The sequence below is a fragment of the Anopheles aquasalis genome, chromosome 2 (assembly GCF_943734665.1).
Source record: "Anopheles aquasalis chromosome 2, idAnoAquaMG_Q_19, whole genome shotgun sequence".
NCBI lineage: Eukaryota > Metazoa > Arthropoda > Insecta > Diptera > Culicidae > Anopheles > Anopheles aquasalis.
In genome coordinates, this window is record NC_064877.1 from 88,088,147 (window position 1) to 88,100,646 (window position 12,500).

Below are 12,500 nucleotides of genomic sequence, written 5' to 3' on the forward strand. Positions count from 1 at the left end.
TTGAATTTTGTAAAAGAGTCCATACGCTACTAACAGCAGCAGCAACAGCAGCAGCACATATTCGGAGCGGATGGTATTTTCTTAAATAAAATGTTCAGATCATCCGATGCAGATAAACCCACGATCCACTAAACCAATCTTCCAATCATCCTTCGCTGGTAAACAACATCATTTCCGTGCTAGTCACGCCGTTTAACCAACTAAACCACCGAAACAGTCCCGACGGTCTGTTGTCCATCTGCAACCGCAACCCGCTCGTTCGGATAAACATTGCTCGAATTCGAATCGAACCATGAGACGTTTCCATGGGCATCCCTTAGCATAACGGAGTCGCGGAGTAAGCGTCAACGTTGCACAAATCGCTTCGACATCTGGAGTTTTAAAGTTCAGAGGGACCACCCATGAAGATGCACGCACGATACGCTCAGCATGTCACCATCGTCTGCGTACGGGGAACGGTAGTAGCTTGTCTGTCGCTCCACCGAAATCTGCCTCATCTGGGAAACGAATTCTGCAATGCGTCCTAATGCGTTTGGAATGTTGATACAATTTGCAGATGACATCGGTGTAACGGAAATGGTCAAGCAGCAGCAGCAGCAGCTCATGTATGCCATCATTCCTGCTGCGGCTCAGATGACATAATTACAGATGAGATCAGCCCTCCCTTCCAGTGACAATCCAATCGACGGAGTGGCTTACGTCTTCTTGACCCAGATGCAACGAGGGGTAAATCAGCGGTCTAGCTTATCTAGCCTAGCAGCCGAGACCATGCAGTTACATGCTTTAATTGTTTAATTTGTGTGTAATTGCTCGATGCAAAAGACTCCCGGGGGGGCTCGGTGTACTTCAAAGGCATCTCGTCGTTCTTCCACTTCCGAACGCCAAATGGAGAAAAATCTCTCGTTTTAGCATCTCGTTTAACAAGAGGCGTGTTTGTGGTTTGATTGGCCGTGCAAAGTGCATGTTGCGGCTTGCTAATAAACTGATCATGGGCGGTTACGGCCTGCGGCACGCTAACTTCTTATGATGCTTGGTTCTTTGGGAGTATTCCTGCAGCACCACAATGTACCTGTGTTGAGCAATTTTTATTTTCACCAAATTCCTCCTTCAACCATCTTAAAGAAACTCTATATTTGACATGCTGTAGTGTAGCTTGAGACTACCAAAAGAGCATTGTTTGCACATAACAAATATGGTATTCTTCTACCTCATCTCTAAACTACCACTTTCGGCATTTAAAGTAACAATTCATGAACTTATCGTCGGAGGTAAATCTTCACAGACCGTTCCCAGGACTTGTGGTGAGCTCTGCAAAATCTCATAACAATTTTGTTCTGTAATTTGTTAATGCAACCCTTTAAACCCACGATGGTGTGGTGTGTGAAACGGATGTGAATCTCGCCGGTTTTTTTTGCGCTTTTGCGTTGATTTACGATCCTGACCATAAACTATCTGCTACTGCTCTCTGCTCGCAGTTCGTTAAACCAGTGCCTGGATTCAATCCATCAACCGACCCGAGTATTCGAGGGATTCCGCCAACGCATGTGTCGGCCTCTGGGAGCACCGCAGGTTGTCCGACAGATTAATTGATTTCCATTTCCAGCGTCTAGTGATCGAACGCAGGCAAAGATATGCTGAGAGGGTTAAGGCAACGTTATGCGCTCATCCTCGCTACATTGTCGCTTATCAATCTCGGTGACCATGACGCATAAAGAATGAAGCAGCCATCCGCTCGATGTTTGTTCCAAAAGGTTACATACAGTAAGATACGCGTGTTGCCAGAGGGTGGAGCATGACTGATAACCTATTTCCGCCCGGTCCGGCTCGGCACAGAGCGGAACACGTGTCCTGGTGAACGCTCGGGGGCTCGGGGGTCCATCTTTGGCTGGCATGTATCGAAGAGTACATTTCACAACATCCCCCCCCCCCCCCCCCCACCAGAGGCTTGGCTTATCATGCCATGAACCAATCCATAGGACCGCGAGGGGCACCAAATTAAAATGTGTGTGCTAATCATAAGCGCAAAACCATAAACCGCTCCTGTCGCTGGTGTCGCATTGTGTGGAGTAAGAATAGCACCCAATCGCTTTGAGGTTATGGGAGCGGAAGCCACCGTGGCTCCGTGGCCCTTCGTCCCGAGGCACGCAGGAAGTTGATACACTGCTGCCACTGCTGCTGCTGCTGCTGCTGGTGGTGCTTCACTCCAACGTCGTGGCGGCTCGAAGTGCGTTGTGATAAGTCGCACAACAGAGTAGGCGCATCCTACGCGTTTTTGTGTGAACCGTTGCTAGGTTGTGGTGTAGCGCGTATGTGATGACTTGTTCCGTGCCAGCCAGCCAGGGTCTCAGCAACAGGGTGAAGTGATCGCCGCGAACCAGCGAACCACTCGGCATCGCTATGACTAGCGGTCTGGGGCTCGCTAATCTGGATAACGTCATCCCCAGCTCCAGGACGGTGCGGACCACAGAATGGCAACACAGCCGCCCAACCAAACCAACAGTCTGTTTCTGCTTTGCTAGCCAAATTGAGACCAGCACCAAAAAAAAAAAACTCGTTGAATGAAATGATCGAAACGGAAGTGTAGAAGCCAACTGCCATCCGTCTGCGTCGGAGTAGCGAGAGAGTAACCGCAACAACTGAGCCCATTCATAAAACTCCGTTCGCGGTTAGACGAGCGGCTGGGCTAGTGGAATACACATGACCGATGGAGACGCGGTACGCACTTATGTGAAATGGCTTTTGCAGAAGCACAAGATATCAGAAGCACATCTATGCTGGGCTGGAGCGCATGCTTTATGCTCTCTCGCACACACGCGGTTTATCGCAAATTCCGCGTTGCCGCGAGGTGCCCTGGTGCTGGAATGCCAGAACCGTATCATCACCGACTGATCGTCTTTTCTTTTGAAGTAGTGGCTGTTGCTGCTCCTTCTGAGGGGCGGCTGCTCATCGCCGTTGTTTTTCTCTTTGATGAGGAAAAAGTTTATTTATCTTCCGCCGACGCTGATGATCGTGCGGTTTGTTGCCATCTTCCTGGTCCAAAGTACCGGTCAGTGGACTACTTTTGCATTTGCAGGCAGTCTGGCAGTAGCTTCGCTTTCATTTCAGCCGTCTTTTCTTTCTTAACTAGATTATTGCGAGCGATATCCAATCGTCAGCAAATGGCATCACCAACAGGCATCTGTTATGATCGATTAAATCTCTTCAAGTTACTAGCATTAGTTAGTTGCGAATAAATTTGAAAAAAGAGTCGAGGCAAGAAATGCATCGCGTGAAACCCCTATTCTATCACTCACAAATTGTATTTTTTGGTGGCGCTGCCCAAGCATATACCAGTGTTAATGAACTTGGCGCTCGGGCCGTGCAACAGGAAACCTGCAAACGTCACCACATTCTGCCAGTCCTTGAACCAACAACGGGCAGACCTCGTGCAGAGAACCATTTGGTCAAACGGCCACATTAAGTAGACGCTTATGGTGACAGGGTTAACGCTCACACGTGCACCGTTTCCAATGATGATTCACTCCATTCCAGCCAGGCGGAACTGATGGTGGAAAAATCGGCTTTCCTTTTGCGTTCGGAAATTCGCGGAATCCTACGCATTTTTTCACCCCGAAATAGCGCTCGCCTTGGCGTTTGCTGGCGTCTGCTGACGGTGGCGGCGGTACAAACCATACAGACAGACGATCACAGTCGACGCCGTCGCCTTGATTGACCTGGACCTGGGCCCGAACGGGAGGGCATGTCATGGCATGCGAGAGAACATGTGTTTTTTCCCGCCGCATGTGCGTCGAAGATGGAAGGCAAGCCGATCCGATCGGATCCGAATCGGTCGCCGGCGATGCAGAATGATACTAAAAGGCAAAAAAAACCGACAGATAGAAGATGCTGATGATGCAATGCGCCCTGACGACGTGTCGTTAACGACGATCTGCGCTGGACCGCCATCACCATCGCTCTGCCACTCTGAACTCGCTCGCATATCGTGCGCTAATGACCAATTTAAACAATATTTGCTTTCATTGCCTGTGCTTGGGAGCGTCGCTGGACTGTGCACTGAACTGGGACGCTTTGCATGCCAATCGTGTTGAAAGTGTTACCACTCGACATCAATGTTGACGATCTTTTCTTTTCAGGATTAGCAAGGTCCAAAGTACAACTGGATATGAATTGCATCCAGCGTTAAACAGTCGAAAGGGTACACTTAAGGATTAGTTCATCAAATTTCCAAGAGCATCAACACCCTCCAGGGAAACTACATCTCCATCTGGAGTAGAAGTAGAATTCCAGGTGTGCCGATAATGGCTCCGCTGACAAACATTATCCAACCACCGCTCATCTGCGACACTCGGCAGCCACACATAGTTTATCATCAGCTTCATGGGTTTTCCGTCCAACGGCCGCATTAGTTTTCACAAAAATACGCTCACCGGTGGTACATCGATTTCCCATGGTCAGCGTTTGTTTACGCAAGCGAGCGCAGCCAACGAAACGCTTCGCATCAAAGATACGCCTCGCAGGAAGTCGGGATCGGGAGCGATCGATCGTTTTCCCACATTTCCGTGTCTTTCCGTGAGCGCACAGGCGGCATTCCCTCGTGCTGGGTTTCCCTTGGATAAACAATATATACCCTCCCTGCCTCGGCGGCCAGGTCTCACGGCTCGTTGCTGCCAGAATGTGTTTTCTATTAAAACGTATCGGTTCGAGCGTGAGTCCCTGTCTCGAAGTCAAATACCAACACGGCATGGCACGGCGCGATACGAATGCGAAACATTGCTGACTGATGAAGACGTTTCCGAAAATCGTCCGTCAATCGCCACTGCAAGCGAAACCGTTTTTCTCGTGTAGAACGTAATTTGAAGCCACACCTCCCCGATGCCCTATTTCCGAGTGTCGCGTTTGAATGGCAAATTTGTCAAAAGTCTCTGTTTGAACAAAACACATGTTACAATCATTCCGGATACAGGGAGAGGGCGAGAGACCGGAAATGTCACTGAAACCAAACCGCTCTCTGGTGTTAATGGGTCGATTGTCTTGGGTCAATTATGTCATCGGCGTTCTTGGCTGAGAATGATTTACGGTCTCTTTCGGCGCGTTCCTTTAATGATTTTCCTTCGCCGTGTGCATGAGCAGGGTTTATGGTTGAGAATTTCAGCTCTTTATGGGGTTTATGAGGTGCATGGCTGTAAAATCGGATATGGCACTAATAGTTTGCTACCACAACATGATGATTTATGTATGATTTATTAGAAATAGCTAGAATTTTAGTGTTTTCAAGCGGCATAACTGTGGCTTTAACCAGGCGATGCTCTGTATTCGTAAAGCATCGATGCGAGTTGCCTTCTGAATTGACTGTTGCCCTTCCAACCCTTCTCGATTATCTCTTTGACGCTTCAACACGTTCAAAAAGTGAAAGGAAGAGCTTGGATACGGCCATTCGGATTGATAAGCAGGCCTTTTGCAGGCAATTAAACAGGAAATAAGGGAAGATGCATGAAAGGAAGGGCAACACATTGCCAAAACCCTTTCTCTGTTGATGGCAGCGATAGGATGGGCAGTTCTGTACAGAGTCAGTAACAAAGCATCAAATACCGTACTAATCCTCAGTCCCTGTTGATGGTGATCATGTAGCTCGTAAAACTGACCACACCAGAACATGTACAAACATGTTCTTCAGAACAACTACACTGAACCCCATTAGATCGTTTAATGACCCACATCCAGCCTCCAGAAACATTGTTCAACTGGAAGCCCAGCGTCTTGGAGTCGCCGATGTGTTGCATTAAGAGATCTTCCGCTGGGCGTTCCACCCGAAATGCATTTCAAAGTGTACGAAAGGAAATGTACCAAAAAATGCTCTCTCGGTCTCCGCTTTGTGGTATTCTTTTTATTTTAAGTTAAATTGATTAATATCCTTCGCCCTTCCGCCCACCGTCCTCCGCATGCAGTGGTCCGCGGCCATGCCGTGCGTAAGTGAATAAAAGTAGGAACCTCCCCCCGATCGCGAGCGAACATTAACATTAACCTTCCGACAACAAAACATGATGAAAATCCATTTTTCTTCCAACGGCAAGCGCAGAAGCGATGCATTTCACACTGCACCGCACTGCCACGGGATGGACTGGTTTGGTCTTGGTTTTTGGCGGAGCACTCGAAAACGCTCCACAGAGCGGACCGCGCGGGTTATAAATTCTTGCCACGAGCCTCTCGTGCGCCCGCTGCACGTTTGCATCCTCTGCGTCGCGAAATTCTCCTCGCTGGAGAAGGAACTGGTTTTTCGGTGTCTCGGATACCCGGCCACCCTCCCGCGAGATCTGTGGCAGCGATCGCGCTTCCCTTGACGTGAAAGTACCGACACCGAAGGTACATTAGCCGGAGCATTTCGACGGAGATTCCCGCGAATTCCATGGCCTGCCTTGGTGTGCGCGCGGATGCCAAGACAAATTTCACGTCACGAACCGAACCGCCACAGTATCGCCAGCAGACGCCAGCAGCCGTAAGCAGGTCGTGGTTGGTCGTTCTTGCGGCAATCCCTTCGATGTCGACCACCACTTGGCTCAGCTGATCGTAGCTCACGACGGCGAGGAAGCGATGAAAGCTTGGAAGTCGGTGGGTAATTATGCAAATGCCTGTCAGTGGCGTAGCGGTTAGATGGCCCCTGGATTGGCTCTCTAGCGGAATCGAAATGAATGAAGCACAGCGCTAAACGCGAAACGATCAAATCAATCATACGGTGCCGATTGTGTGGAATGGGGTAACCAGATCCAGATCGCTTTCAATCTCTGTTACAGTGAATTCACTTTACCTTATAGTAAAGGTTTACTTACTTGCTTATCGTTCCGTCGAAGACTTTTCCTCCGGTGATCATCGGGCGCTATCGTCCTCCGGTTCGTTATTTGTATTTTTTTTAAACCACTCTCGATACCGTCGTTCCATCTCAATCTCCATCTCATGAAAACTTACCAAAAATGTACTTTAACATACTAATTCACACAATCACAACAGCTTACATGCAGCAACATTCGCACTGGCACTGGCAGAAATGTGTTCCGAAAATTCCAATGGTTGCTTTAGATGCTCGTTTGGTGTGACCTCGCCTACTGTTGTTCTACCATAGTTACTCAAAGAAAAGGATTTAACTACTGCAGTGCTATATTGATTTTTACATTATTTTCGTTGCATTCATGCGGTTTTTACTTACAAACGAACAGTGGGGGCCAGTTTTTGCAGATCTTGCTGCCATCATTCAATATTTATGGAGCGAGGAAGAGTCTAGCGTTCGGTGTTCGGTGTTCCATCCAAACAGCACGCGATAAATAAAACAATATTTTCACCCCAGCAGCCACATGACGGACGGTTCTGTAGGTAGCAGTGCTGCATACGACAAAACCCTGGTTCTACCGCTCGGGGTATTTATTTTATTGAATCTCAAGCACACGCACGCACCCAATGCTGGGTGGGAAAACTCATTTCCTCTCGCCAGAAACCCACATGCCCCCAACATCTTGGGGTCTAACTGCAAAAACTATCATGCCACCACCAGATCATCGCCTCTGGAGCGGAGCGGAACGTTCGGAGTTCCGTTTATTTTTACATCGGCACTCCGCCACACCTCAGGGATGCTGTGGACTAGTTGGAATGAGCGTCATTGCCTCATTGCACCAACCATCGCTGGGTGCAATTGAATTTAGGTCAACTTCCTCCACTGGTTGGTGCGTCTCTGGCCGACAGATGCCGTCCTACCATCCTGGCCGTGTACGATCCGTGGAGGATGTAGATAATGGTCTGATGGAAAACTAAACAGTTTTTCCTCCATTCCCTTGCCCTGTTGTGACCGTGTAGGATGTGGGTTTCAGTTTCAGATTAGAATATCGATCGACACTAAACTCGAGGATCTCTCTCTCTCTCTCTCTCACACTCTCTCTCTTTTCACAGACTTGCAATCAGACGGTGTGTGATTGTGATGGACTTAAAGGCACTCCCGGGCAGATTGGACCACATGGCGTACCTGGGATGGGCGGTGATCCAGGAGACGTAGGATTCGATGGACCGTATGGCCCCCGTGGCGAACCGGGGAATCCTGGAGAAGTGGGCACGACCGGTCCGAAGGGCTATCGCGTAAGTACGGGCAGTGGTTGTGCTTCCGAAAATTCAGCACTCACACGTCACGCTACTCTCCGTTGATAGGGGGACGTAGGAGAACGAGGCCCGATGGGAGCGTTCGGTTATGGTGGGCTTCCCGGTGAGCCAGGCTTCCGTGGTCCGTACGGTATCGATGGCTGCAACGGTACGGACGGAGCGATGGGTTCCCCCGGATATCCTGGGCCACCCGGTCCAAGAGGTCCGCAGGGACCACCGGGGGCGCAAGGATATCGGGGAGATTCCGGCGAAGGTGGTATCAACTCGAAGGGAACCAAAGGAGAGAAAGGAGTGGGCGGAATTCCGGGTCAGCCCGGTATGCGTGGGTTCGCTGGTGAGCGAGGTCCTCGCGGATACGATGGCATTCCCGGTGCGCCAGGAGAAGATGGCCGGTATGGTTTGAAGGGAGACCAGGGCGAACCAGGCCCGACGTTTTGCCCCGGGGAGCCAGGCGAACCAGGTGCTCCATTCTACTCGCTGTACGCCAAAAACGGAACAGTCAACATCGGTGTGAAGGGCCAACCAGGGGTGCCTGGTGCCGACGGACTGCCTGGACCTCACGGGATGAAGGGAGATTCCGGTATGCAAGGTGAACGAGGTCCGAAAGGATTCAAGGGCGAGGAAGGGGCCATCGGAGATCGTGGAAAGCAGGGGAAGGAAGGTCCACCCGGAGCGACCGGAGAAAAAGGCGAAAAAGGAGCGCCAGGGTATGCCGGGCGTGATGGCGAGGACGGTGATAAAGGGCTGATGGGAGATGACGGGGTGCCAGGGCGACCAGGACAACAAGGACCACCGGGGGCGAAGGGCGAGTACCGACCGGAACTGGCACCGATCGTGATTGGACCGCAAGGACCTCAAGGCGATATTGGACCGCCGGGAAGACCAGGAATGGCCGGAATACCCGGTATGAAGGGACGCCGTGGACCGATGGGACCAGCGGGGCCACCGGGAGATCCTGGACTGGATGGAGCACGCGGCAAGATGGGCATCTCGATCCATGGCCAACGTGGTGACGACGGTGAAAGTGGTCCACGAGGTTTGATCGGAGCGCGTGGAATGCCTGGCAATACGGGTCCGAAAGGCCAACACGGTTTCCCGGGGCGCAACATCCAAGGACCGAGCGGAGAACCAGGAACTCCCGGACTGAACGGAGAGTACGGCCAGAGCGGAGATCAAGGCGACGATGGAGAACCAGGTGATAAAGGATTGCCGGGGATTGGTTACAACATCACTGGCCCACCCGGTCCAGCGGGTTTCCCAGGCCGTGCAGGCCCACCCGGAGACTTGGGTTTCGATGGGTACGCCGGCCAGAAAGGAGACAAAGGATTCCGCGGCGATGACTGTGGCACATGTCCTCCCGGGCCGAAAGGAGGGAAAGGAGATGCTGGGGATATCGGGCAACCCGGACTGGATGGGTTCGATGGACGCCGAGGGCTACCAGGACCACGTGGCATCAAGGGCATCTACGGAAAGTCGGGAGTGCGCGGTGAAAAGGGCCGTAAAGGTAAGTGGCCACGGCCAAGAGTTGTTCAACAGAAGAAAAAAACATGAGGTGATCGGTTTTCGTTCGAATTTCAGGTGAAAGCGGAGACTCTGGTGAGGCCGGAAGACCGGGAGAACCGGGACCGCCTGGAAGGTTGATCGATAGTCTTAGCCAGCGGCGGGCCGATTCTGGGGATGACGGCACCTTTGGGCCACGCGGCGAGCAAGGAGAAACGGGGGCTCCTGGAGATATCGGGCCGATGGGTTACGATGGAAGATCCGGTGAACCGGGAGAGTACGGAGATGATGGTGAACCGGGGCGTCCCGGAGATGACGGCCTACCCGGAATGTCTGGGCGTGATGGATTACCTGGTCGCGATGCCGTCGTCAATCAGTACAACGAATGGTCCATTCGCGGTGTACCCGGAGCTCCTGGTGATCCGTAAGTATCAGACCGGACCTTGGGTCTTGTCACGTAAAGTATGAAGGATATGAAAGTTAAATTATACAACAACCACCGTACAGAAGTACAATTTAAAAAATCATGTGCAATTGAATTTCAATGCCACGATAAAACAAAATGATGAAAGCAAATTGTAATGCACAGCATAAAACGTAAAGTTGAGAGTGATCAGTGAGTGTATTTTTCGTAAATCAAAGGCATTCTCTAGTCATGTTTAGTTGGCAATTTGTTTTTTTAAAAGCACCGTCAAAATAGGACCAAATATCGAGGCATTTTCGTCAGTGTGGTCGTGATCGTTTAGGGACAATCATGGGTTTTGATGCGATATCAAAAACATTTGCGCAGTGTAGAAACACTCTAGGAAAACATGCAAAAAATAATTTTCCTAGTATTGAGGTCTCTATTTCCTCCCGGTTGATATGCTGATACGATGTTGATGTGTCCTTGTTTCGTGCAGGAACGCTTTCCATTGTTTAGGTGTTTTACTGTGTTCCGACAAGTGTAACATTTTTTATCCTGTCCTGTTCTTTTCTGACCATAAAAAAGTAATCTATTCCTGCACGAGTTTCCGAATACATAAAAGGACTCTGTTGAACGGGGGTGTTCTGTTAAACATAATAACACTATATTTTTTCCGTATGCCGTATATTTCGAGATATTTCGTTCGAGTTGTCGAACCCACACTAGATGCTAACAAATGATAAATGCTAACCATTCTCTTCGCCATGTGTTCTGTATTGCAGTGGACCGAAGGGAGAGCGTGGAGACCAGGGCGATCGTGGTGAGGCCGGTGCGATGTCGGAAATGGATTTCCTGATCATTGGTGATAAGGGAGTGATCGGAGAGCCAGGTGATGCCGGCCCGAAAGGCGAGAAGGGATACAAGGGCGAAATTGGATTCGTAGGATTGCGCGGACTTGATGGACCACCCGGTCTCCAGGGCATCAGTATCCAAGGACCAGAAGGATTCAAGGGCTACTACGGTATCATCGGAGACCACGGGTTGCCCGGTTTGCCCGGAGACGATGGGATTCCCGGTCCGGACGGGATTCCGGGACTGCAAGGCTTACGCGGCCAACGTGGTGACCCCGGCAGGCCAATACTGATGGGAGAGAAGGGAGTAGAAGGGGAAGGAGGCTTCTACGGGGAAATCGGTGATAAAGGATTCAAAGGACCGGATGGGATTCGTGGACCGAACGGTGTGCCTGGTGTGAAGGGAGAAGTGGGGGAACCAGGACTCTACGGAACACCTGGGCTGCGTGGCAACAAGGGGCAGATGGGAGACATCGTTTACGGCGATCGAGGCGCCCCGGGTGCTCCTGGGCGTGACGGAAGACCAGCGGCTTTCGGAGATAAAGGAGCGCGCGGTGCACCCGGCCCCGAAGGACTCCAGGGGCCGAAGGGTGAGACAGGGAGCATTGGCCGCGATGGATTGCCGGGGCTGGCCGGTGAAGATGGCTTGCCCGGTGAGCGTGGTTTCCCAGGGAGGATGGGAGATATGGGAGAGGAAGGAGAAACGGGGGATCGAGGTCCCCAAGGCGACATCGGTTACCCTGGGCTGACCGGTGCACGTGGACTGCCTGGATTCCGTGGGCCAAAGGGATTGTTTGGAGATCCCGGCGATATGGGACTCCCTGGGCGAGACGGGGCACTGGGCAGGAAAGGAGAACGAGGAGAAATCGGCGATACTGGACCACCAGGAGTTAAGGGTGGTGCATCGTTCAGCGGAATGAAGGGAGAAGTCGGTGAACCGGGGAGACGTGGTCCACCAGGTTACAACGCGGCACCCGGCAGAATGGGACGAAAAGGAGAAGAAGGAGATGCAGGATTGCTGATCGAAGGACGCCAAGGCATCAAGGGACAGAAAGGAGCACCCGGATACAACGGACTCCCAGGCCGACCAGGCTTCAAGGGGGAACGCGGCGATGAAGGGGCGTTCGGACAAAAAGGTATGACGCAGTGGTGGCTGATTGAAGACTGACCTTTATTTCATTATCGTAACTTAACACTAACACAAACATATAAGGTACTTGAATTAATTCCTGCTACTTAACCTAATTAACTACCTCATTGAAAGTATTGTCCGTCGTTAGTAACAACTTTTTCCCATCTCCCAGGCATCTACCGGATTCCGTGTCGGTAGAACTCTTCATCTTTTGAAGCATTTTAGTCAAATACCCATTTTTCGATACGAATTTGATCATCGTCGCCTACTGTGATACTTTCTACAGTGATCAAAAAAACAATTTTTAATTTTTTGCACCCATCAAATTAAAGAACGCTTGGTTTGAGCAAACTAGCGATGATTTGTTCATTCGCGATTTTGCTATCCAACGGAGATTAGTCAAGTGCTTTAAGTTTGGTGATTATTGTGGTTTGAACAAAAACTAGCGGAAGGACAACAAGAACTTTTTGTGATT

At 50.7% G+C, this 12,500-nt stretch overlaps 1 protein-coding gene across 1 annotated transcript in view; it reads left to right on the forward strand.

Moving 5' to 3' along the window:
* Positions 1-12,500, forward strand: part of LOC126573333 (collagen alpha-3(IV) chain) — a 26,182-nt gene that overhangs the window by 10,894 nt on the left and 2,788 nt on the right. The window contains exons 2-5 of the mRNA XM_050233354.1: positions 7,933-8,115; positions 8,185-9,640; positions 9,715-10,060; positions 10,825-12,029. Coding sequence (XP_050089311.1) covers positions 7,933-8,115; positions 8,185-9,640; positions 9,715-10,060; positions 10,825-12,029 — 3,190 coding nt within the window. The remainder of the gene's footprint in view (positions 1-7,932; positions 8,116-8,184; positions 9,641-9,714; positions 10,061-10,824; positions 12,030-12,500) is intronic.